This window comes from Mirounga angustirostris, unplaced genomic scaffold (genome assembly GCF_029215605.1).
Source record: "Mirounga angustirostris isolate CCGP_5_RB_7025 unplaced genomic scaffold, mMirAng1.0.hap1 SCAF_1, whole genome shotgun sequence".
Taxonomy (NCBI): Eukaryota; Metazoa; Chordata; class Mammalia; order Carnivora; family Phocidae; genus Mirounga; species Mirounga angustirostris.
Genome location: NW_026991709.1, coordinates 214,166,158 through 214,188,663, shown reverse-complemented (window position 1 = coordinate 214,188,663; position 22,506 = coordinate 214,166,158). Strand labels below are relative to the sequence as shown.

Here is a 22,506-nt window from a genome sequence, read left to right as displayed (position 1 = left end):
CCCCCGGGAGTCCGGCCGCCCCCCCATCTGCAGGTATTTAACTCTACGTCCCCTGCGAGATTCCTGACTCCACGTGAGGGGACGCAGCCACAGGCTCTGGGGAGGAGGGTGTGGACGTCCTTGGGGGTCACACTCCTGACCGCACAGCCTGTGCCCAGACCTGCCCAATGGATGACGTCGTGTCCGGGGAAGCAAGCCGCCAGCCCCTTGGGTGCTTGGGGCTCACGGAGAGTCCTCCAGGCCACTGCACTGGGGGCGGGGGGCGGGCAGCGGAGCCCTTACCTGCTGAGCGGGAGTCCCTCTCGAATGGATCCCGTGTGCTTACCCAGCCACCTGTTGGTGAGCACCTGGATGCTTCCAGGTTTTGGGTATTATGAGAAAAGCTGCTCTGAACATTCCTCCCGAGAGCTTTTGTGGACGCGGGTTTGATCCCTCTGCGGTGAAGGAGCAGAGCCGCCAGGCCTCTCCCCGGGGTGGCCCTAGCCTGTCACGGTCAGCAGCCGCTCTGAGGGGCCAGGCCGCTCCGCATCCTTGGCAATGCCTGCCTTACCTTCCAGCCGCTCGGGTGTGTGTATTTTTCTTTTTGTGCTAAAATGCACAATGCACAATTCATAAAATGCACATGAAATTCACCATCATAACCGTCTCTAAGCACACAGCTCAGCGGCATGAAGCACACTCACCCTGTCCTGCGACCACCCCCACTCTCCGTCTCCAGAATGTTCCATCTCCCCACACGGAGACTCTGTCCCCACGAAGCACGGACTCCCCACCCCCACCCTCCGTCTCCAGAACGTTCCATCTCCCCACACGGAGACTCTGTCCCCACGAAGCACGGACTCCCCACCCCCACCCTCCGTCTCCAGAACGTTCCATCTCCCCACACGGAGACTCTGTCCCCGCGAAGCACGGACTCCCCACCCCACCCTCCGTCTCCAGAACGTTCCATCTCCCCACACAGAGACTCTGTCCCCGCGAAGCACGGACTCCCCACCCCCACCCTCCGTCTCCAGAACGTTCCATCTCCCCACACGGAGACTCTGTCCCCACGAAGCACGGACTCCCCACCCCCTGCCCCAGCCCCGGCTCCCACCCTCTCCTCTCTGTCTGTGTGGACGGGACTCCTCTGGGGACCTCCTGGGAGTGGGGTCCTGCGGGATGTGTCCCTCTGGGTCTGGCTCCTCTCGCTGAGCCCAGTGTCCTCGGGGTCCCTCCACGTCATGGCAGGTGCCGGGGTCCCTTCCTTCCTGAGGCTGGAGTGTGTTCCTGCGTGGGGACATACCGTGCCGTGTACCCCTCCTCTGCTAGTGGACCCTTCTGGGTGCTGTGAATCGTGCAGCTGTGAGCACACGCGGGTGTGTTCCACCCCTGCTTTCTGCTCTGCAGCGTGCACACCCAGCCGTGGGGCTGCTGCTGCATCAGGTGGTAATTCTATGTCTGCGCTTTTGAACTCACTTCTGATCTTACGGTTTTTGACAAAAAGAGGATAATTTTCATGTAGCTGAATCTATAAATGCTTTACACAAAGTTCGCTGCTGGGAGGTCAGAATCTCTCATGGACAGATTTGTTATTAAAGTTGAACTCTCTCCACAGTCTGGTCTGAGTCGGGACCATGACTCACTCAGCGTCTCCCCTGGGGTTTCTGGTGGCCGAGCGTGGCCCCTGGATGGCTGGACGGCAGGGGGCACCAGGCCCCAGGCGCTCCAAGCCCTGAGAGCTGGGCACTTTCCCGCGGGCCATGCCAGACGGAGGCAATCCCGAACCGTGGGGCACGGGGCTTAGGCGCGCTGACCCTCACACAGCGCAGCCCGAAGTTTTCTTTTTTAATTTATTTGAGAGAGCGAGCGAGCACAAGCAGGGGGAGGGGCAGAGGCAGAGGGAGAAGCAGACTCCCTGCTGAGCGAGGAGCTGACTCGGGGCTCCATCCCAGGACCCCGGGATCATGACCTGAGCCAAAGGCAGACGCTTAACCAACTGAACCATCCAGGCTCCCCTCCCGGAGGTTTTCTAACTGCAAACTGGAAAGCCCGCAGAAGCTGAGGGCCGCTTTGTGGGGCTGCCCGAAGCCACGTTCCATCTGTGGAGCCCCCTCCCAGCAGCAAGGGGCGCGTGCACGTGCGTGGGGGGCAGCCCGTCACCCCCGGCGCCAGGCCCACCTTCCCACCCGACCCCACCCCCTGCAGGCGGTGGGCACAGAGAGAGGACCAGGGAGCCTTTGTGCGGGGATTAGTCACTCTGTATTAACAATTCCACACAATATTAAAACACTGCAAGAAAGTGGGTGTGGCACACCTGGATTTTTTTTTTTTTTTTTTTCTTAAACCAGAAATAAAAGCCACTGAACATCCAAACAGAGATGGGGTAGAACCTGCTAGGACCACGGCTGGCTTCTGTGAACCGGAGCGGGTCTTTGCAACGTTTGGCAATGGTTTCCATGGACAGAGAAGGAAGAGGGCGGAGTGTCCGACTTATGGCTTTTCTGGAGACTCCGCGGCAGGCTGGCTTTTTGTAAGTGTTCTTGGAGGACCAGAGCGACCTTTGGTGGCCTCACCTTGGCCCGGAAACTGCCCCTTGGTCCCTTGCCCTCGGGGCAGGCGGACGGCCTTTCCTGCCCTGGGAGCTCGGTGGGGCCCTGGCTGCGCAGAGATGGATGAGCTGCTTGGAGGCCCAGCGCCCGGGCACAGTGGCCGGAGTCACAGGAAGAAGGGAAGCACCTTCCGCCGCCCGCGGTTCACATCCCCCAGGCCAGAGGTCACCCCCCCCCGAGTCACTTAATTCTTGGCCTGGAGTGGGGGAGGGGAGGGGAGGCGCCCCAGCCGCCAGCCCCCTGGGGACACCCAGACTCTGTGTTTTGGGGGCGGTGCCCTTCACGTCCCCCGCCCTGAGGTGGCCGAGAGACGCGGGTCTCCCCCAGGCCCGCTCTGCCGTCTCCATCAGCTCCTGCACACGCCGTGCACACAAGGTTTTCATGCGGGACGCGCGCAGGGAAAGCACGGGTCTACACTACGGACACGACACTTACTCTAGAAGGAAAAGAGGAGCATTTCTTCCTCAGCTAGAAAGACACCCATGGTGGGGCTTCTGCTGACGGCCGCCCCCCGGGGTCGAGGGCCCTGGCGGCCCTGGGGGAGGCAGCGGGCAGGTGTGGCTTTGGGGGGGGCGCGCCCATCCTCACCCTCTCTGAGCCTAGTTTACCCACACCCCTCGGCCCCGGGGGCTCTGACTTGAGTTCGAGTTCACTTCAGGGCTTGGTGGGGGGGCACCGCCGGCTGAGCCCAGAGTGGGCCGTGGGGCTGCCCAAGGCGGTCGAACCGCACTGCCCTGAGCCGGGCTCCTGGGTGGCGGGGGTGGGGACAGACGGTGGGGCTGGGCGTGGCACAGCCGGCAGGGCAGGGGGGGACCGAGACCAGGGCCTCCCGTCCTCGCTGGGGACCCGCGGCCCGAGGACCAGCCCGGGGTGGTGGGGACGCAGGGGGAAGGACGGGCTCCAGGGATTAAGGCTTCTTTGCAGAAGTGGCCCGGACAGGCTTTGCTCTGCCAACAGCCTCCCGAGTCTTGGGGCGGATCCCACCGTGCCCTGGCCTCCCCCCTGCAAACAGCTTTTGGTCTGTCTTGCTGTTCGGCTGGGGACAGTGAGAGGCTGGTTCCCGCCCAGTGAAAGGTGGCCAGGGCATCGGGCCTTCGTGGCTCCCCCGTCCAACCGCAGGTTTGGAGAAGCTGGGCTCCCCAAAGCCCCTGGTGCTCCCGGACCGGCCGGAGAGAGCTGGGAGCCGGGGAGCAAGGCTGGACCGTGCAGCCTGCGCCCTGGGGGAGCCAGCCACATGGGGACGTCACCTGCTGCAGGGGGACGCATTCCCCCCACCCCCAAACCTTAGCGCTGGTGGGATCTGGGCCTTGGCACTCGCAAGATCTCGGGGCAGGGGGGTTGGCACGAGGCCCCGGCCTGGGCTGTAAGATGAGGACCCTCCTGGTGGAGGACGCAGGGGTGCAAGGCAGGGGCGCAGGGCAGGGGCGGGGCCCCCCTCCACCTCCTGCCCCTTTCACTGTGCAGGTCGTCACAGGGGCCAAGTGATTAAAGAAAAGCCACGGGAGGGAAGCGCGAGCCGGTTAGGCCTCTCACCGCGGGGGCCCCGCAGCTGCTTCCGGGAACTTGACGCCTTCTGACCCGCGAGGCCGGGGCCTCGGCAGGCCGCACTCCTGCTTGCAAAACGGCCACGGCGACGCGCAAAAGTGGAAAACAAGACGCCACACAACCGCCCAGAAGAGCTCAGTGTGACCACAGCGCCGAACCACCCACACGGCCGCTCGCGCTCCCGCCAGGCCGGCACCCAGCTGGCCGTGTCCGCGGGCAGGGCAGGCTGCTGGGAACCCGCCTCCGTCAGGGGTGGGCTCCCGGGGAAGGGCAGGGGCCACGCCGCAGGGCGACACGTGGCCACGCGGGCCGCGCTGCCCAGGCAGAGGCCCCTCCCGGCCCCTCCCAGCCGCGGGCGCATTCCACAGGACGCGCAGCTGTGCGCTCAGCCACGGAGCTCTGGGCTCCGCCGTGTGGAGTAACGGTGGCTTAAGCGAGGAGGAGACATGTTTCCGAAAGGGTCCGCTGGGCCCTCCCCGCACCCCCCAGTTCTAGTCGGCTCAGGAGAGAAGAAACAGTAAACGCACGGCAGCATGGGCCCGGCCCCAGTCTTCCCAGACGGCCAACGGTGCGAGGCTCGCCACCCGCCCGGGCGCCCGGGGCAGCGGCCACGTCCCCCGCCGCCTTCCCTTGGCCCGGCCCGGCCGGCTCTGGCCCGCTACCCCGACGGCAGCCGAGAGCTTCCGGAAGCCGTGAGCGCATCACTTGGGCATTTCTGCCATTCCTGATGGGAAGCGGTGCGGCGCCCCCAGCGTCTTCCAGCCGGGCCCGGAGGGGATGCTGCTGTTGGGCTCGAAAATCCACCTAAACCCGGAGGACACATTTTTCCCCATCCATGGTGGCGGCTGTTCACCTTTCTTTGGGAACTGGACGTTTGGGACTTGAGATGTTTTGCTTGACTGCGTAGTGAGTGGTGCCCTAGCTGAGGGAGACAGAGGGAGGGACGCACAGAAAACACGGCTACAGAATAATACAAGGCTTCTTGTCCTTAAAGGGGTTCTCGGAGGCGGGGACTCCCACCAGCAGGGGGTCGTTCCGGGCGTGCTGCTCGCAGTAGCTCATGAGTTCCGACGAGGCTTTGGACACCTGTGTGCGGGCACAAGGACGAGAGGGGAGAGGTCAGACAGGCTGCCACGGGCATGTCCACTGCAGCCAAGGCGGGAACAACCCCATGTCCACCCACCGGGATGGATACACCCGATGTGTCCCCGGGAACGTGATCGGCCGCGAACAGGAGCCAGGCGCCCACACGCGCGGCCCCGGGGACGGACCCCGAGCCCACGACGCTCAGGGAGGGAACCAGACACAGGAGGCCACGTGGGGTGTGAGTCCACGGGGGTGACACGTCCAGAGCAGGCTCATCCGCGGACGGGAAGGGGCTCGTGGGGGCGGGGGCTGGGGAGTGACAGCTGATGGGGACGGGGACGCTCAGGGAGGGACCCGGACACGGAAGGCCACGCGGGGTGTGAGGCCACGTGGGTGACACGCCCAGAACAGGCTCATCCGCGGACGGGAAGGGGGCTCGGGGGGCCGGGGTGGGGAAGGTGGGGAGTGACCGTTGATGGGGGCGGGGACGCTCAGGGAGGGACCCGGACACGGAAGGCCACGTGGGGTGTGAGTCCACGGGGGTGACACGTCCAGAGCGGGCTCATCCGCGGACGGGAAGGGGGCTCGTGGGGGCGGGGGCTGGGGGGGAGGGGGAGGTGACAGCTGATGGGGACGGGTTCCTTTCAGGCTGATGGAATGTTCTGGAACCAGATAGAGGCGGTGGTTGCACAACACCAAGGTGCTATCGTGCTGCTAAGTTTTATGTTAGGTGTGTTTTACCACAATTTAAAGAAGGTTAAAGAAGGGACTGAGTCTCCTTCAGCAGGAGTTGCCCAGGTTTTAGACAAAAGGGAGAGATGGGGCCCTCTTTAGGATTCAGACCAAGACTCCATTTCCACCCAAGATAGGAGGGCACAGGAAGAACCGTCTGAACGTCGGAGGGGCCCCACACAAGCTCCTGTGCATTTCTTCGCTGGGCCCCTGAGCCGGCCGGGGCCAGTGACCTGGGCGAGGGGGCGGACACCTGGGGCTACCTGCATCAGGGTCCCCAGAAGAGGAGGGGGAGATGCAGGGAGGAGCCACTCAGCCCCTGGGAAAGCTCACGGGGGGCAGAGGGGGTGCTTCATCACAGCAGGGGCACGGCCCAGCCCTGCACCCCACCCTCAGAGTGCGCATCTGGGGGTGTGGTGGGCACCATCTCACTCCGCTCCCCCGGGGCCGGGCTGGGGGCTAGGCACTGGGGTTCAGGGGTCCTGGGCCTGGGTGAAGGGGCCCCTGGGTCTCCTCCCTGTGGCAGGAACTGTCAGAGGAGCTCGGCTCCCTGCTTCCCCACCTGCGAGGTGATCAGAGGAGCAGCCGAGTGGGCGCGAGAGGGTAGGACAGGCAGGGGTGAGAACTCCCCCTGGGCTCTGTGGTCTGCGGCCCTGCACCCCTGACAGCCAAGGCCGCCTGACCTTGTCCCAGTGCTGCCCAGTCTGCAGGCTGGCCTCTGGGTTCATCCTGGGGACACTCCTACCCATGACACTGACAACTTCCACTGTCCTGAGCACTTGGCCGCTCCCAGGGCCGTGCTGGCTGAGTCCGTGCCGCTTGGTTTCTAGAGTTGTATTTGGAAAGCAACCCTCCAAAACAACAAAAATAGCCTCCGGACCCTGGAAATAACTGACGCGGTGGCTCGGGCGTGTGGACCCCCGCTCATGCCCCCCGTGTCAACAGGAGGGCTCTGCCCAGAGGCCTGCTGCTTGCCAGGCCCTGGCCCCACTGGCTTTTCAGATGTGCCGATGTTTGTGGTTCTGGTGGTCGGCTTGGGGACAAAAAGCCTCAGGCGGGACTGGAGTGGGGAGGGTGGGTCCCGTCCCGCTCCCCTCCTCCCTACGACGTTCAAAGGGGTGGCAGGACTCCTCCAGCACATCAAACGGGGGCCAGGATGAATCACGCTCTCCGCCGGGGCTGGGGCCAAACCGGCTCCCTAAAGTCAAACCACGTCAACTGAGGCCTTCAAGTCTTTCTCTTTCTTCAGCCCAAAGGAATGCTTTGAATGCTAGGGGTTCTGGAACATTCAGACACCTCGCGGGAGCCGGCCCCCCCCCTCCCCCCACCTGGGGGGCTGCAGGAGCCCTCCTACCCGCCCGCTGGGCTGGAGACACACTGCTTCCCACTCTGTCCACTGCGGGGCTGTCAGTCAGGTGTCAGTCTGTCCGGGGGCTGGGCCGCCCCTGCTGGTGAATTCCCGCGCCCAGCAGGGACCGTGGAGTGGCAGGTGCTCAGAAGATCGGTCTGAACAACTCCATGAGGCTGGTGTTTGATTTTATGTGTCCACTTGGCCAGGTCATGGTGCCCAAATATTTGGCCAAACACCAGTCTAGATGTCACTGGGAAGGTCATTCTTATATGAGATTTACATTTAAATGGGTTGACGTGGAGCAGAGAGACGACCCTCTAAATGTGGGTGGGCCACAGGCCATCAGTTGAAGGCCTTCAGAGGAGAGGAAGTCTGCCTCCAGGGGGCCTTGGGGACTCGAGCTGCAGTGTCAACCCTGGCCTGGGTTTCCAGTCTGCCCTGTGGATTTCGGACTTGTCAGCCCCCATGGCCTGTGAGCCAGTTCCTTAAAATACCTCTGGCTCTTTCTACACACGTCCTCCCGGCTCTGCTTTTCTGTGGAGCCCTGACTGGTCCCGGGGCAGCCGGAGCGGGGCCAGGGCAGACGTGGAAACCTCCCAGGTCTTCTCTAGGGAGACTCCTGGCCGCCGGCTGGCTGGGGCCCGTGGAGGGAGACCACCGGCTGGAGGCGCCTCGACGTCCTTTGCCAGGTGAACACGGGTGTGATGCAAAGGTGTTCATACCTTCCTCACAAGGGAGGCCACAACTGGGCCACCGGCCCTTTCTAGGAAGACCGAGTCTGTAGAGCTGATGGCCCAGCAAGCCACTAGCTCTGTTTTGGGTCTCTGGTCCCTGATGGGTTAACTGTCCGTGAGCTGGAACGGCTTGTCCTTTTTCTTTTTTTAGCATAAAAAGCAAACACACTTATTTAAAAAAAATCCAAACAATGCAGAAGTGAAGAAAGTAGCCGGCAGGGAGCCCTGGGTCCTCCCTTCTCTGGGCCACGTCTCTAACTTCTGTCTGCACCGGTCCAGGGGCCAGACGGAGCCCGGCTGAGCAGCGGGAGGACCCCGAGGGCTGGGGGTGGGCTCGGCCCGCCTCTGTTCCCATCGCAGTGACAAAGCTGGGGCACGCGGGTGGTCACAATAGCCCACGATAGGTTTTGTACCAGCCGGGTCTCTCCGTTGAGGCAACGGAGGCTCAGAGAGGTTAGGGAGTGGCCCAAGGTCGCACAGCGAGGGGCACAGCTGGAATGCAGCCCTGCTATGGGGCAGGCCCACCCCCTCCCTGGGCAAGGGGCCTCCTCCCTACTCGGCCAGCCTCCCGGCTCACCTTGATGCGCTCGATGCCAGCTTCGATGCGGAGCTGCTCCACCAGCTTCCGGGCCTGGGCTATGTTGTTAGTGGTTGACATTGTCTGCCATCAGCTCTGGGCCCCGTTGTCCAGAGAGCTGTGGGGGGAAGCAGAAGGACGTGAGCTGGCTCGCGGAGCCCCAGGCCTGCAGCCGGAGGACGGCCCCCCCAGAAGCCTCCACCTGAGCCCCGGTACCCATGTGCCTGGGGTCGAGGTGGGGGCGGTGGGAGGCCCAGCCGAGCCGCCTCCCATGGTCCCCCCGGTGCTGGTGGGGGGTAAGTGCTCCCCAGATGTGACCACCAAGCCTTTCAGGACAGTTCACCAAACCACAGTGTCGACACGGTGATGACTCAGAATGAGGGACTCATGGGGCACTTTCTCTGATCCCTGCCCTGCTCCGTGCCCCCAGCACCACTGACCCTGGGCAGGCTCACTGTCTGGGGGCGTCCTGGGCACATCCCTGGCCCCCACTCTTCGATGCCAGGATGTCCCAGTTGTGACGGCCACAGATGTGTCCAGACATGGCCCGAGTGCCCTGGGGCAGAGTCCGCCGGGTGGGACCCTGGCTCTGGACCTCGGCAGGTCACCCGGGAGGCACCTGTGTGCTGTGGGTCGTGGGTCCGGCCTCCCTCCCTCGTCCGTGTGCTCATTTGCCCCGGAGGGTGGCCCACCACGTGCCAGCACTGCCCTGAGAACACCCCGCTAAGCACGGCTGAGCGCAGGGGGAGCCCGTGGTTCCTGTCTGCGTGGGTGCCTGCCTCCGACTTCCCGCCGCAGGCCCGGCCGTGACCTGGGCCCCCACAGTAGGCTGCCCGGGCAGGAGTGCTGGCTCTTGCTTCTGGCATGGGAGAGGCTTCTGGGGGTGGGAGGGGGATTTATGTCACCCGTCGGAAAAGGGAGCCCACTTGGTTTTGCAGGGTTTTCCAGAGCTTTCTGATGTGCCGGAGCGGCCGGGACAGATGACCACAGACTAGGGTGCTGAACACAGCAGGAATTTGTTCTCCCACATTCTGGAGGTCAGCGGTCTGAGATCCAGGGGTGGGCAGGGCCGGGCTCCCCCTGTGAGGGCCCAAGGAGGGTCCTTCCTGCCTCCTCCAGCGGCTGGTGTGGCCACATCACTCGACCTCTGCCTGGTCCTCACAGGGCCTTCTTATAAGGACACCCTCATCCACGACCACCTCTTCCTAACGACTTGCATCTGTAAAGACCCTATTTCCAGTTAAGGTCCCATTCCGAGGTTCTGGTGGACATGAATTTGAGGGGGACACTATTCACCCTGCTACGCTTTCCTTGAGTGTGGGTGGGGTGCCCCGAGTAACCCACTCAGGGCGGGTAAATGATTGCAGATAAACCCTCTTCCTGAACCCCGAGTAGCCTTTCCGCGGATTCTCCGAGGACTGCTGCTCGGTGGGGGGTGGGGGGGTACTTGCTGCTTTGATGACCAGATAGCACCCAGCGGTCCGCTCGCGCCCCCCACACCTTCAGGAAGTGGGGGTCACGCCTTAGCGGTTCAGGGTGGGTCAGAGGGCCTCCCCACCTGCTCGCCCAACGAGAAGACCAATCCTTTACCGCACCAACGATCCTGGCTTTGCTAGTGTTTGACGGTGACCTGTTTTCTTTCCCACATATTTTTATTGATTTATTTTTTAATAACTATAAAATTTTGAGATGCCTGTGGATTCACATGCAGTTGTAGGAAATGACAGAGCCTGTGAGCCCCTTGCCCGGTTTCCCCACGAAGACGTCTTGCAAAACCGCAGCTGGGAGGCCCCCAACAGGCACAGAGGACATGGGGCGTCTCTCCTGCCCCAACCCGCCCTCAGCCCCGGCGACCCCCGATGTGGTTTCCTTCTCCAAACTTCTGTCATTTCAGGACTGGTGTAAGCGAACCGTGTGGCCGTAACCGTTACGGGCTGGCTCCCCCCACGGGGCCTGGTCCTCCGGGGACGCACCAGGCTGCCGTGCATGGCTAGCTCCCCGCCGAGCGGCGGTCCCCCGCGGAAGGCGAATCTGGCCGGATTCCCGTTCTTGGCCGTCACGGACACAGCCACCGGTCGGGTGCAGACTCGCGCAAACACGGGGCTTTCTTTCTCTGAGCTCAACGCCAAGGACGTAACTGCGTGTTCAATTCTCAGAGACGATGCCAAGCTGCTTTCCAGGGCGGCGGCACCGCTTACATTCACACCAGCAGCGTACGAGTGGTGTTAACGTGCTTTTACGATTCAGCTGGGCACGGTTTTTCCTGTTCCTGAAGGCCGTGAAAATCCTACTTCCCCCCCCAGCCTTCATTTAGGGAGCACAGCGGTTCTAACGGCTGATCGCGTCCCCCAAGGACGCCAGGCCGTGTCTGGGGCATCTGGGGTCGCCGGTACCGAGGGGTGGGGGCCAGGATGCTGCTCAGCCCCCACCGTGCCCGGGACCCCCCAGAGGACGACCCGCCCCGGTGTCTCCAGCGTCCAGGCTGAGGAAGCCCCCAGGAGGACCCGTACGGGCGTCCGTGCCGACACAGAGCCCAAGGTCAGGAGTCTGGGAAGATGCTTGGCCGGGTGACGAGCAGCACGCTGCGCCTTGTCACGATGCAGTAGCACTGTCCGCTCGGGGGTCACCAGACCCAGGGAGCTGCGCACGAGTAAAGGCAGGTTTTAGCCTGCCTGCCTGCCTGCCTGCCTTCCTCCCTCCCTCCCTCCCTTCCTTTCTCCTTCCTTCCTCCCTCCGTCCCTCCCTTCCTTTCCCCTTCCTTCCTTCCTCCCTCCCTCCCTTCCTTTCTCCTTCCTTCCTCCCTCCGTCCCTCCCTTCCTTTCCCCTTCCTTCCTTCCTTCCTTCCTCTCTCCCTCCCTTCCTTTCTCCTCCCTCCCTCCCTTCCTTTCTCCTTCCTTCCTCCCTCCATCCCTCCCTTCCTTTCCCCTTCCTTCCTTCCTTCCTTCCTCCCTCCTTTCCTTTCTCCTTCCTTCCTCCCTCCCTTCCTTTCTCCTTCCTTCCTCCCTCCCTTTCTCCTCTCTCCATTCCTCCCTCCCTCCTTCTTTCCTTTCTTTCAGTTTTATTTATTTAAGTGATCTCTACACCCAGCGTGGGGCTCGAACTCATGACCCCAAGATCAAGAGTCACACGCTCTTCCGACTGAGCCCGCCAGGTGCCCCAGATTTCAGATTTTCAAAACATTTTCTACTTAGCAATAATAATAATAATAATAAAAATGGACCGCTGATACACCCAACACCTCGGGTGGATCTCCAGGCAGTTACGTTGAGTGAAAAAAGCCAATCCCCAAAGGTTACAAGACGTGAGGTTCCATTCATAGAACATCTTTGAGATGAGAGAATTGTTGGGATGGAGGATAGATTCACGATTCTGGGGGTGGAGGCGGGTAGGCCTGGGCAGGAGGGGGCTCCTTGTGGCGCTGGAAATGTGGACTACCTTGAGGGGGCAGTGGGTTCACGCCCCTGCACGTGCGATAACCTTGCACAGAATCACACACACACACACACACAGGCAAGACGGCAGCAACAGAATAAGGTAGGTGGACAGTATCCATGTTGACATCCGGTGTGTGATATTGGCCATACTCCCACAAAATGCTACCGTTGGGGAAACAGATCGAATGATACATGGACTTTCTCTCTGATTTGTTTTAACTGCATGCGACTCTAAAGTGACCTCCATAAAAGTCTCAGAAAAAAGATCATTCCACCGGCCTGGCTCCCTGTCCCTTCCGGCAGACATCCAGCCCCCTTTTGGGTCAGAAGAGGCCTGAGTGTGTCTGTTCTGGGAGCACAGAGGCCACGTGTGGGTTTCCAGAGAGCTCTGATTCAGTAGAGAGCTTCAAAGCAGCCACAAAACATCCAACTCAGGGAAAACTGCCCTTGGCTGGGCTTACAAATACCTAAATTACTCAGCGCTAAATATAGATGCACACGGAGAACAAACGGGCTGGCCCCATGGCGTGTTTTCCTTGGAAGGTCAGGGCGTCCTGCTGGGCATCCACACTCAGAAGTGCCCACTGGGACCCTAGGACCCTGCCCCCCTGGGGCCACCCCCAACCGTGGCCTCCCTCCGAAGCACGAAGCCCCTAAGTGTGGCTGGCTTCCGGTTCCAGGCGCCATGTCCCAAGAGGCTCCCTCTGGGCTGGGTTATCACCCCGGCCCCAGAGGACGGCCAGGGATGGCTGCACGGGGTGCGTGCGTGTGCGTGCACACACGTGCGTGAGTGTGGGTATATGAGTGTGCGGGTGAGCGCACACACATGTGCAGTCTGTGTATAGATGTGTGCGCATGCGTGTGCGTGGGCACACGTGTATGCGGGCGTGCGTGTGAGTGTGCGCGAGCACACTATGTGGGCGTGCGTGTTCACGGGCACACATGTATGTGGGCGTGTGCGCGGGCACACGTGTATGCGGGCGGGCGTGTGCGTGAGTACACTATGTGGGCGTGTGTGTGCGTGGGCACACGTGTATGTGGGCGTGTGTGCGAGCACACGTGTATGCGGGCGTGCGTGTTCGCGGGCACACGGGTATGCGGGCGTGCGTGTGCGTGGGCACACGTATGTGCGTGTGTGAGTACACTATGTTGGCGTGCGTGTGCGCGGGCACACGTGTATGTGGGCATGCGTGTCCGCGAGCACACGTGTATGCGGGCGTGCGTGTGAGTACACTGTGGGCGTGTGTGTGCATGGGCACACGTATGTGCGTGTGCGTGAGCACACTATGTGGGCGTGCGTGTTCACGGGCACACATGTATGTGGGCGTGTGCGCGAGCACACGTGTATGCGGGTGTGCGTGTGAGTACACTATGTGGGCGTGCGTGTGCGTGGGCACACATGTATGTGGGCGTGTGCGCGGGCACACGTGTATGCGGGTGTGCGTGTGCGTGAGTACACTATGTGGGCGTGCGTGTTCGCGGGCACACATGTATGCGGGCGGGCGTGTGCGTGTGCGCGAGCACTGTATGTGGGCGTGCGTGTGCGCGGGCGTGTGAACGGACATGTGTGCGAGTGAGCGTGCTCAGACGCTGGGACCAGACACCGGTGGCCTCACCGCAGTGCACGCCGCAGACCCAAGCCTCATCCTGTGGGTCACTGGCTCACGGCCCAGCCGCGGCCCGGGATCAGGCCAGCTCCAGCGGAACAGGCAGGGGCGCTGAGTCAGCCCAGGGAACATTCCTCACCGGCTGCTGCTCCACGAGAAGCATGGGACGGCGCCAGGCGCCCGACCTGGCCGCACCTGCCGGGCCCAGCAGAGCCTCACCGGCCCCAGGAGCCCGGCACAGCCTTGGCAGGCTGGGGGACAGGAGGCAGCGGGCGCGGGCGGTCTGTCCCGGCCCCGACTCCAGGTCCTGCCGCTGCCGAGGCGCCAAGGGGCACGGCTCCCGTGCCGGCCCCGCCTGGCCTCCGGGTAAAGGGCCGGGAAGCCATGCCCAGCATAAGGGGCTCCTGCCCGAGATCCTCACGTGGGGGGGGTGACAGGCGAGGACAACGGAGGTCCCCCGCCCTGCGGTACGTCGTGAGGCTGTGGTCCTCATAAAGAGACGGCAGTCACCCCCAGATGGGACAGGTCTGCCCTCACAACGAGGCTCCAGCACACGCAGGGTCAAACACGCCATGGGGGGGCGGCACGTCTTCCACGGTGGGCTGTGGACGCGGCAACACGGGGAATCAGTCAGAATGGGGTCTCTCCCGCCCGGCACTGCCGACCCAGGGCCGGCTCGTTCTCTGGGGGGCGCTGTGGGGGCTGAGTGGCGTCCCCGGCCCACCCCTCCGTGCCAGGAGCACCCCCAGTCCTGACGGCCACAGACGTCCGGACGTCGCCCGGCGTCCCCAGGGCACAGGGCTGCCCTGCGTGAGGACCACTGGATTGCATCAGACCTTTATTTCACACCCAGAGAGATTCCATAAAAAGAGCCATAGAATAAGGAAAAAATAGAAACAAATCAGTAAAGCTGCACAGGACACTTAATCTCAACCACGGAGAAGTTACGTTCCAGCAACTGAAGCAACAGAATGAACGGAGAAGATCGGCAGCTCTGATCTTCCGTAGAGGCGTGGAACTTCACGACAAACGCTAATTAGACTGGAAACCAAGACCACCGAGCCAGCAAAGGCCACGGCAACACAGAAGCTGATGGGCGACCCTGAACACGTCAGCAACACTTTGGCTGGGCCCCGCGGAGAGGCCGCGCAGGACTCGCTGAAGCTATTCAGGTAAGAAGTCGTTTAGCTGGTAAAAAATAAAGTGAGCAGAACAGCCTCGCGGGCAACGGAGGGCAGCAAGCGGGAAGACAGCACCACCAGCTGTCCCTTCACTTACCCACGACGCCAGGAGGGCCAGGGGAAGAGCACCACCTGACACACTCGCTCCACACTCCCTGGTCCTGTAACCCCGTCTCAGCCTCCTAAACCGGACTCCAAGGACTCCAAGGCCGTCCCTTAAATCTTCCGCTTGGGCATTCATCCCAAGGGGGGGACATCAAAGGAAATAAGAAACCGTGTGCGAGAGGTTTATAACAGCGAGAGCTCAGAACCAAACCACAGGTCTTGTTCTGCGACAGGGGAATGGCAAATTCAGCGGGACATTTCCCAGGCGGAACATTACGCGGCTGTTATAAACGGTTCATAAAAAGGCGGAGAGCCAAGGGGGCGCGTGTGAGAAGAGAGACTGACAAAGCGCCAACGTTCCAACGTTCGGTCACCTACCGCTGTGCTAAAGTATACGTGGATAAAGGCAGACAGGAACCTCAAAGCGACAATTCTAAGTAGGCCCTACGCCCAACGTGGGGCTCGAACTCATGACCCTGAGATCAGGAGTCACACGCTCCACCCACCAAGCCAGCCAGGCGCCCCTCAAAGTGACAATTTTGTTAGGGATGGTTTTTATAACTTCCTTCAATGAAATGTTTCCCGTTAAGGTACAATTTGCATACAGTAAAATCTGTCCTTTTGGGCACACGGTTGACGAGGTTTTACAAACACATCCTGTCATGCAGCTGACACCACCCTCCAGATCCAGACTCCATCCCCCGAAGCCACAGCTTCGGCAGCCCCGATCCGGGAGGTCTGCACACAGAGTCCCGCGTGCGGGCCTGGCTTTGTTCCCTCAGCACGAGGCCCTGTTGTGGGGCCCACCGGCACGCCGCTCCTTTTCGGGGCTGTGTAGTATTCCACCCGGGGACAGCGTGGTATGTTGGCCCGTTCACCAACTGGGCGACGGCAGGGTCGCTGGCAATGGTGAAGAATGCCCCGATGTGTGCTCGCACACAGGATCTGTGGGAGCCCACGTTCCCAGTCCTCCTGGGTGAGCGCCGAGTGTGGGATTTCCAGCTCCTCGGGCAGGTGTATGTTTAACTTTACAAGTTAAACAATTTCCAAAGTCATGGCACTAGTCTGTACTTGGCAATAATCATAGACACGGAGTTACAAACATAGTACAGAGTCCCGTGTGCCCTTCTCCCGACAGTGACGTCCTACGTGACCGTGGGACATCATGAAGCCGAGACAGGGAGGCTGGTCCATGCCATGCTCAGGTGTCACCAGCCCTCCCATGACTCATTTCTGTGCAGAATGGATTTCTGTCCCCACCCGTCCCTCCAGGAGGGTCTGGTGGCCATCCCTGACCGAGTGCCGAACCCCTTCCTCCAGAGCTCCTCGTGGAGCTGGGCCGCCTGCCCGCAGGCCTGCCCCACACTGCCATGAGACCCACGGGGCAGACGAGGTTTGGCATAAATGCTTGCTGAGCGGATGGATGGGCAAATGCAGGTGAAAAAGTGTGATCAGAATTGGCGGCAGCATCGGCCGGGAAGTCTGGGCTCCCATCTGCAAAGCTATGAGGTGGCTGATCCCTTGTGTTTATCAAATCTAACATGCTCGGTCAACAGTGGGGAGGCCAGGTCTCTTCCCGCCCTGCACCTTGGACACTGGGGCCAGACTGTTCTCTGTGATCATCGCCCCGCCCCACACCCTCAGTGCCAGGAGCACCCCCGTTGTGACAACCACAGACGTCCCCAGACACTGCCCCATGTCTCCTGGGGGCAGAATCTAAGTCCTTTATCAGAAGAAACTGCGGCTAAGAGAGGCTCATTTGGGCAAAACGTAAAGTTTTTTTGAAACTAAAATGGTAACAAATGAAAACAGAAGCTTGTTTCAAAAGGGGTTTAATTTTCTCAGCATCCAGCGACCTTCTGTGACTGGAAGTCACACAGGGCGAGCTGCCCCTTGAACTCAACCAACCACACTTTCGAAGCAGGTGAGGCTGCAGGTGCTGGAGAGGAGAGAAGCAGAAGGAGGAGCCGAGTGGAAGGAAGGTGGCAGGCCTAAATTCTGCACAGACCTCAAAGCTGTGTGGCTTTGGGAAAGTTACTTCCCCTCTCTGAGCTCCAGCGAACTCTGCGGTGCTCAGAATGACACGCACTCCCTGGGCCAGGCCTGGCACACCTCCAGGTCCCCAAGTTCCAGTGCCGAGGAACGGGGGCGCCCAGAGGCCGGCAGCCACGGAGCAGGCCCTCTTTGAGGCACCGTGGCGACTGCTAATCATAAACGCAGCTGCTGGAGATACAGAACCAGAGACAGGTGCCCTGCACGTCCTGTACCCAGCGAAGGTGGAAGGGCCGGCTTGCTGGAAGCTATTTTTTTTTTTTTTAAAGATTATTTATTTATTTATTCATGAGAGACAGAGAGAGAGAGCGAGGCAGAGGCAGAGGGAGAAGCAGGCTCCCAAGGAGCAGGGAGCCCGATGTGGGACTCGATCCCAGGACTCTGGGATCATGACCTGAGCCGAAGGCAGACGCTTAACCATCTGAGCCACCCAGGCGCCCTTGCTGGAAGCTATTGAGAAATCCCGCTCCCCAAGGAGCTGCACTGCGGTGGCCACTCCCCTCAGATGCCCAGGGGCCGCGTGGGACGGGTGCGTGCGTGATCAGAGATGCTCCGGCCTCTGGGGACCCTCAGCCACAAAGCCCTCCTGCGGAGCCCCCAGAGCCTCAGGTCTCAGGGAGAAATGGAGTGATTCCGGGCACCTTGTTCCAAGGGACAAAGGTGGCCACCGGCTTCTGAAGGTGCAACTGGCATGTCTGGAAGTGGGTTCACGTCCCAGCTCTGCCCTGACCTGGGTCTTAGCTTCCTCCACTGGAAAATAAGAGGGCGGTTCTAAAAGCTGAGAAGGGTTCCCAGTTTGTCACCGGTGGTTCTAAGATCCAGATGATCCATGTTGGCGGCTTCCGCCGACTAAGTCCCTTGGACTTTGAATGAAGACCTCTATCTGCCGATTCTGGCTTACACCACCGTGGGCCCGCTAACATGGACAGGCTCTCCTGCTGAGGGCAACCAGAAAAGCTGGACAGAACACAGGCGTATCTGCTTGAGGGCACTGGAGGGTTATTAGTGAAGAATTTACAGCTAGGATCTGGGGGAGGACAGAAGCCCAGGAGTCTGGCTTTTGGGGTAACTTTTTCCCAGGACAGAAGGTTTGCTAAGAGGCTGAGTGGTGCTTCCATCAGCCTTGCAAGGCTGGCGATACGGAGATTGAGATCCAGGGCCCTGCAAAGGGAGAGCGCTGGGAAAAGTCTCCCTTGGTACAAACGGGGAGAACAAAGCACTGCAGTCCAAGCATAAGAAAAACTCAGATGTGGTAACAACATGGGCAGATACTGTGTGTGTTTTTCTTGGGCATTTGAATGAATGGCAATTTCTGATTAGACTGTGTTTTTTTTTTTTTTAAGATTTTATTTATTTATTTGACAGAGAGACAGCGAGAGAGGGAACACAAGCAGGGGGAGTGGGAGAGGGAGAAGCAGGCTCCCGGCAGAGCAGGGAGCCCGATGCAGGGCTCGATCCCAGGACCCTGGGATCATGACCTGAGCCGAAGGCAGACGCTCAACGACTGAGCCACCCAGGAGTCCCTAGACTGTATTTTAGATGGAATTTAATTTTACCGTCGCTTCTACCATAGGTGACATTACCTGAGAGAATTTTCCCAAATAATCCTGCAAAATTATGTGGTCCCTGCATTTATTACACACACAAAAGGATACGGGTAAACAGGATACAGGTAAACCCTTAGAGCGACTGCGGTAGAGTGCCGAATAAACCCAGCCCCTGGGACCGGACTGAGGCAACCCTAGATCGCGGGCAGCCCTAAATGCCAGGCACAGGTAAACGGTCTGAGGACTCAAATTATTTCCACAGACAGGTCGGCAAGCACAATATCAAGCACACAACCAGCAATAACCAGGCAGACGAGGAGATAAGGCCCCACAAACAAAAACCAGCAGGAATAACGGGCAAGATGAACAGACTCACGGGGGTTCCCGACACTGGAGTTGACAGACACTTTAAAATAATTGTGTTAATTACGTTCAAGGAGATGCGTAGCTGAGACTGGGGTTTTAGCAGCACGGGACACCCCAGAAGAACCAGTGGACCTGTGCGTGACGCCCATATCTAAAAGGTAGGAACCCCGCGGAGAGAACGGTATTATTGAAGACGACTAAGGGGAAAGTTGGTGAGCTGGAGGACGGTTCAGGGAAAACATCCGGAACGAAGCACGCAGACGCAGAGGGGAAGGAGAGGCGGAGGAGAAGTGAAAGACAGAAGGAAGCAGGAAAGGTGTAACACACATGTGACCGGAGCTCTGGAAGGAGAAGAGGGAGGACGGAGCAGAAGCATCTCTGAAGTGGTAACAACAGACAGTTTCCCCCAAACTGAGGGTGAAACAAAATACTACTTTCAGCCACAGATTCACCTAGAACCTCGGGCAGGATAAGCATCTTAGACACTGACAGAGAACTAGCCATAAGCCCAGGAAAAGCTGCTCCCTGATCAGTTGTCAGGGAGATACGAACGGAAAACTGTAATGGGAGGCTCCTTCATGAGCGCTATGGGGGCGAGAATGAAAAAGACTGGCAGCTGTAAATACTGAGGACGGCGCTGAAATGCTGGAAGTTGCAGGCGTTTCTGAAGGGAGTGTAGAACAGTACAACCACTCTGGAAAACGGGTTGGCAGTTTCTGAAAAGGCGAAACACGTACCTAACCCATGACCCAGCAGTTTTGCTCTTAGGGACCTACCCAAGATAAACAAAAACATACTTCCAGGAAAGGACTTGTACGAGATGTTCGTACGTCTGTATTTATAATAGCAAAAACTGGAAGCAACCCAAATGCCCGCCAACAGGAGAACGAATAAGCAAACTGCGCCAATTCATGCCATGAAATATGGTGGCATTTACAATGACAAAACCAGCCTACGGAGGAGAGGAGCCACACGTGTGAATCTCAAGAATATCTTGTCCAGCAAAAGAAGTCAGACAGCAGAAACGTTTTATGTCTTGACGGAGGTGTTGGGTGTTCACAGGTGGATGTTTGTCAAAATTCATCCAGCTGTACATTTAAGATCTGGTCATTTTACTGACTGTGAATCACACCTCAATAAAATCAGTTAATTACAAAGCAAACAAGCAAACGTAAGCTGCTGGAGGGAAAAGCACCAACCATCAGGTGGACTCAGGGAAAACCCTAGACCTGGTGAAAACAGACTTCCAGATTTAAGGTGAAATACAGACATTTCCAGACAAATAGCAACAGACAGCCTCTTCAGCAGACCAGCCTTGTTAAGGTAGAGTAAGAGGATATTAGAGAAACATGAGCCCAGACGGAAGGGAGGAAATGCGTGAAGGAGTGAAAGACCCGGGACAGAACTTGACAAAACCACTCGAGAGTTCTCATGGAAAACTCAGCAGGGAGTGGAAGCCCCCGGAAACGCCTCCGCACCCCGGTCACCAGCCACCAGCTCCCTAGTCGCCTCCAACCAGTTTTTCAACAGCCGTTCTGTGCGTCCGCCTTAAACATTTTGGGATGCTCCCTTTTATTACGCCGTTTTGGTAAGTGCGCCCCAGCGACTGCAGCCCTGGGTGCTGCTTTGGGAGGATGCCAGCGGCCTCTTCTCTGGGCCGTGTGGCTTCACACACAGGAGAAACTGAGTCAGCACCTGAAAGCTGCATGCACACCTGCATCTGGCCCAGGCCCAGAACGAGAGACCCACGGCCGGCCGGCCGCAGACTTCTCTGCCCGCCGGGCCCTCCCCACACTGCCTACAGCCTCAGCAGCCCCCTGTGCCCCCTGCACCCCCCCTTCCGACAGCTGGAGCCTGACCCTCCCTTACGCAGAAACCGCGAGGGGGCCCAGCTCCCTCACAGAATCAGGTGCAAAGTCCAAGCTTGTCACTCACTGTCCTCTGCCGGGAATTCCCCCAGCATCTCTCCTGCTGTTGTGGCCTGAATGTGTCCCCCCAAGTTCATGCAGAGATCCCAAGTCCCAAAGGGACAGCGTCAGGAGGTGGGGACCTCCTGAATGGGATCAGTGCCCTGAGAAGGGGCTAAAGAGGCCTGAGTTCTCTTCTCCCGCCATCTGACCCCACTCTCTGGGTGTGGGTGCTCCCCAGGTAATGCAGAGGGCCATCCTGGGCCTCTCTGTATGGGTTCCCACCACGTGTGCCCAGGGGATCAGTACTCCTGGCCGCCTGCCTCTTCCAAGGGCTGCCAGTTCCTTGGGCATGGGGTCCACGTCTTCCTCCAAAATATTTTCTGCCGTGGCCCCCTGAATCACCTTTCTAGGAGAAATCTCACCATACGACTTCTCTGCTTAAAACCATCCCCAAGCGAAATTTTAGAGAAATAGGACCTGTCACACACGTGGATTCACACCCCGTGTGGCCTTCTGTGTCTGGTTCCCTCCCTGAGCATTGTGGGCTCGGGGTCCCTCCCCAGGGCAGCCCCTGTTCGTGGCTGAGTGATATTCCATCATGTGTGTGGAGTAACGTTTTTAAGCAAACGCTTTTTACAAGAAAAGGAAGAAAAAGAAATACCTCCTCTTGCTGCTGTTGAAACCCAAGCCAATGCTGTTTTCCCAGTAAGAACTAAAACCAGTGAACGGCTTGCCAGACTTAGAGCGTGACGTGGAAGACTCGTGTTTCTGGCGGGTGGGCAGGAACACGAGGGCTAGCCTGCATGCGGTGCTGGGCGATGGCGTGCAGACCCAGTCCTGGGCACGTGCCCTGGCTCTCCGAGCCCCAGCTTTCTCACCTGTAAGACACGGAGCTGGAGAAGTATCTGATTTGTTACATAGGTACGTAAAGATGGGGGGCGCAGTCGGTTAAGCGTCCAACTCTCAGTTTCGGCTCAGGTCATGATGTCAGGGTCATGAGATCGAGCCCTGTGGGCTCTGTGCTCAGCGGGGAGTCTGCTTGGGATTCTCTCTCTCTCTCCCTCTGCCCCTACACCCCCCTACAATATATAAATAAATCTTTTTTTTTTTTTAAAGATTTTATTTATTTATTTGAGAGAGAGAGCACATGAGAGGGGGGAGGGTCAGAGGGAGAAGCAGACTCCCCGCCGAGCAGGGAGCCCGATGCGGGACTCGATCCTGGGACTCCAGGATCACGACCCGAGCCGAAGGCAGTCGCTTAACCGACTGAGCCACCCAGGCGCCCTCTCTCTTTCTTTTTAAAAAAAGATTTATTTATTTGTTTGGGAGAGAGAGAGCACGAGCAAACACACCGCAAACACACCGAGGGAGAAGGAGAAGCAGACTCCCCGCTGAGCAGGGAGCCCGATGCGGGACTCGATCCCGGGACTCCAGGATCACGACCCGAGCCGAAGGCAGTCGCTTAACCGACTGAGCCACCCAGGCGCCCTATATAAATAAATCTTAAAAAAAAAAAAAAAAGATGGTGCAGCAGCTTCATCCTGTGTAAGCCACGCACACGGGAAGCTCAGTCTGATGACTTTACGCACGCCTGTGAAACCATCGCCAGCCCAAGATCACGGACGTATCCCTCACCTCCCAAGGCTCTGAGCTTCCCAGCTTCTCTTGCTGCTCAGAAGCCGAGCGCTTTC

At 59.5% G+C, this 22,506-nt stretch overlaps 1 protein-coding gene across 5 annotated transcripts in view; it reads right to left on the bottom strand.

Moving 5' to 3' along the window:
* Window positions 1–4,107: 4,107 nt before the first annotated feature.
* The window catches only part of GNG7 (G protein subunit gamma 7), a 124,035-nt gene continuing 105,636 nt past the window's right edge, over window positions 4,108–22,506 (bottom strand). For 4 of the 5 annotated variants that reach the window (XM_045863394.3, XM_064574866.1, XM_064574867.1 and 1 more), the window contains 2 exons: window positions 8,614–8,731; window positions 4,108–5,219 (listed from right to left, as the gene is read on the bottom strand). In XM_045863394.3, coding sequence (XP_045719350.1) covers window positions 5,094–5,219; window positions 8,614–8,694 — 207 coding nt within the window. In that variant the 5' untranslated portion in view covers window positions 8,695–8,731 and the 3' untranslated portion in view covers window positions 4,108–5,093. Of the gene's footprint in view, window positions 5,220–8,613; window positions 8,732–21,476; window positions 21,651–22,506 lie in introns of those variants that run through there. The other variant, XM_064574868.1, reaches the window with a different exon arrangement.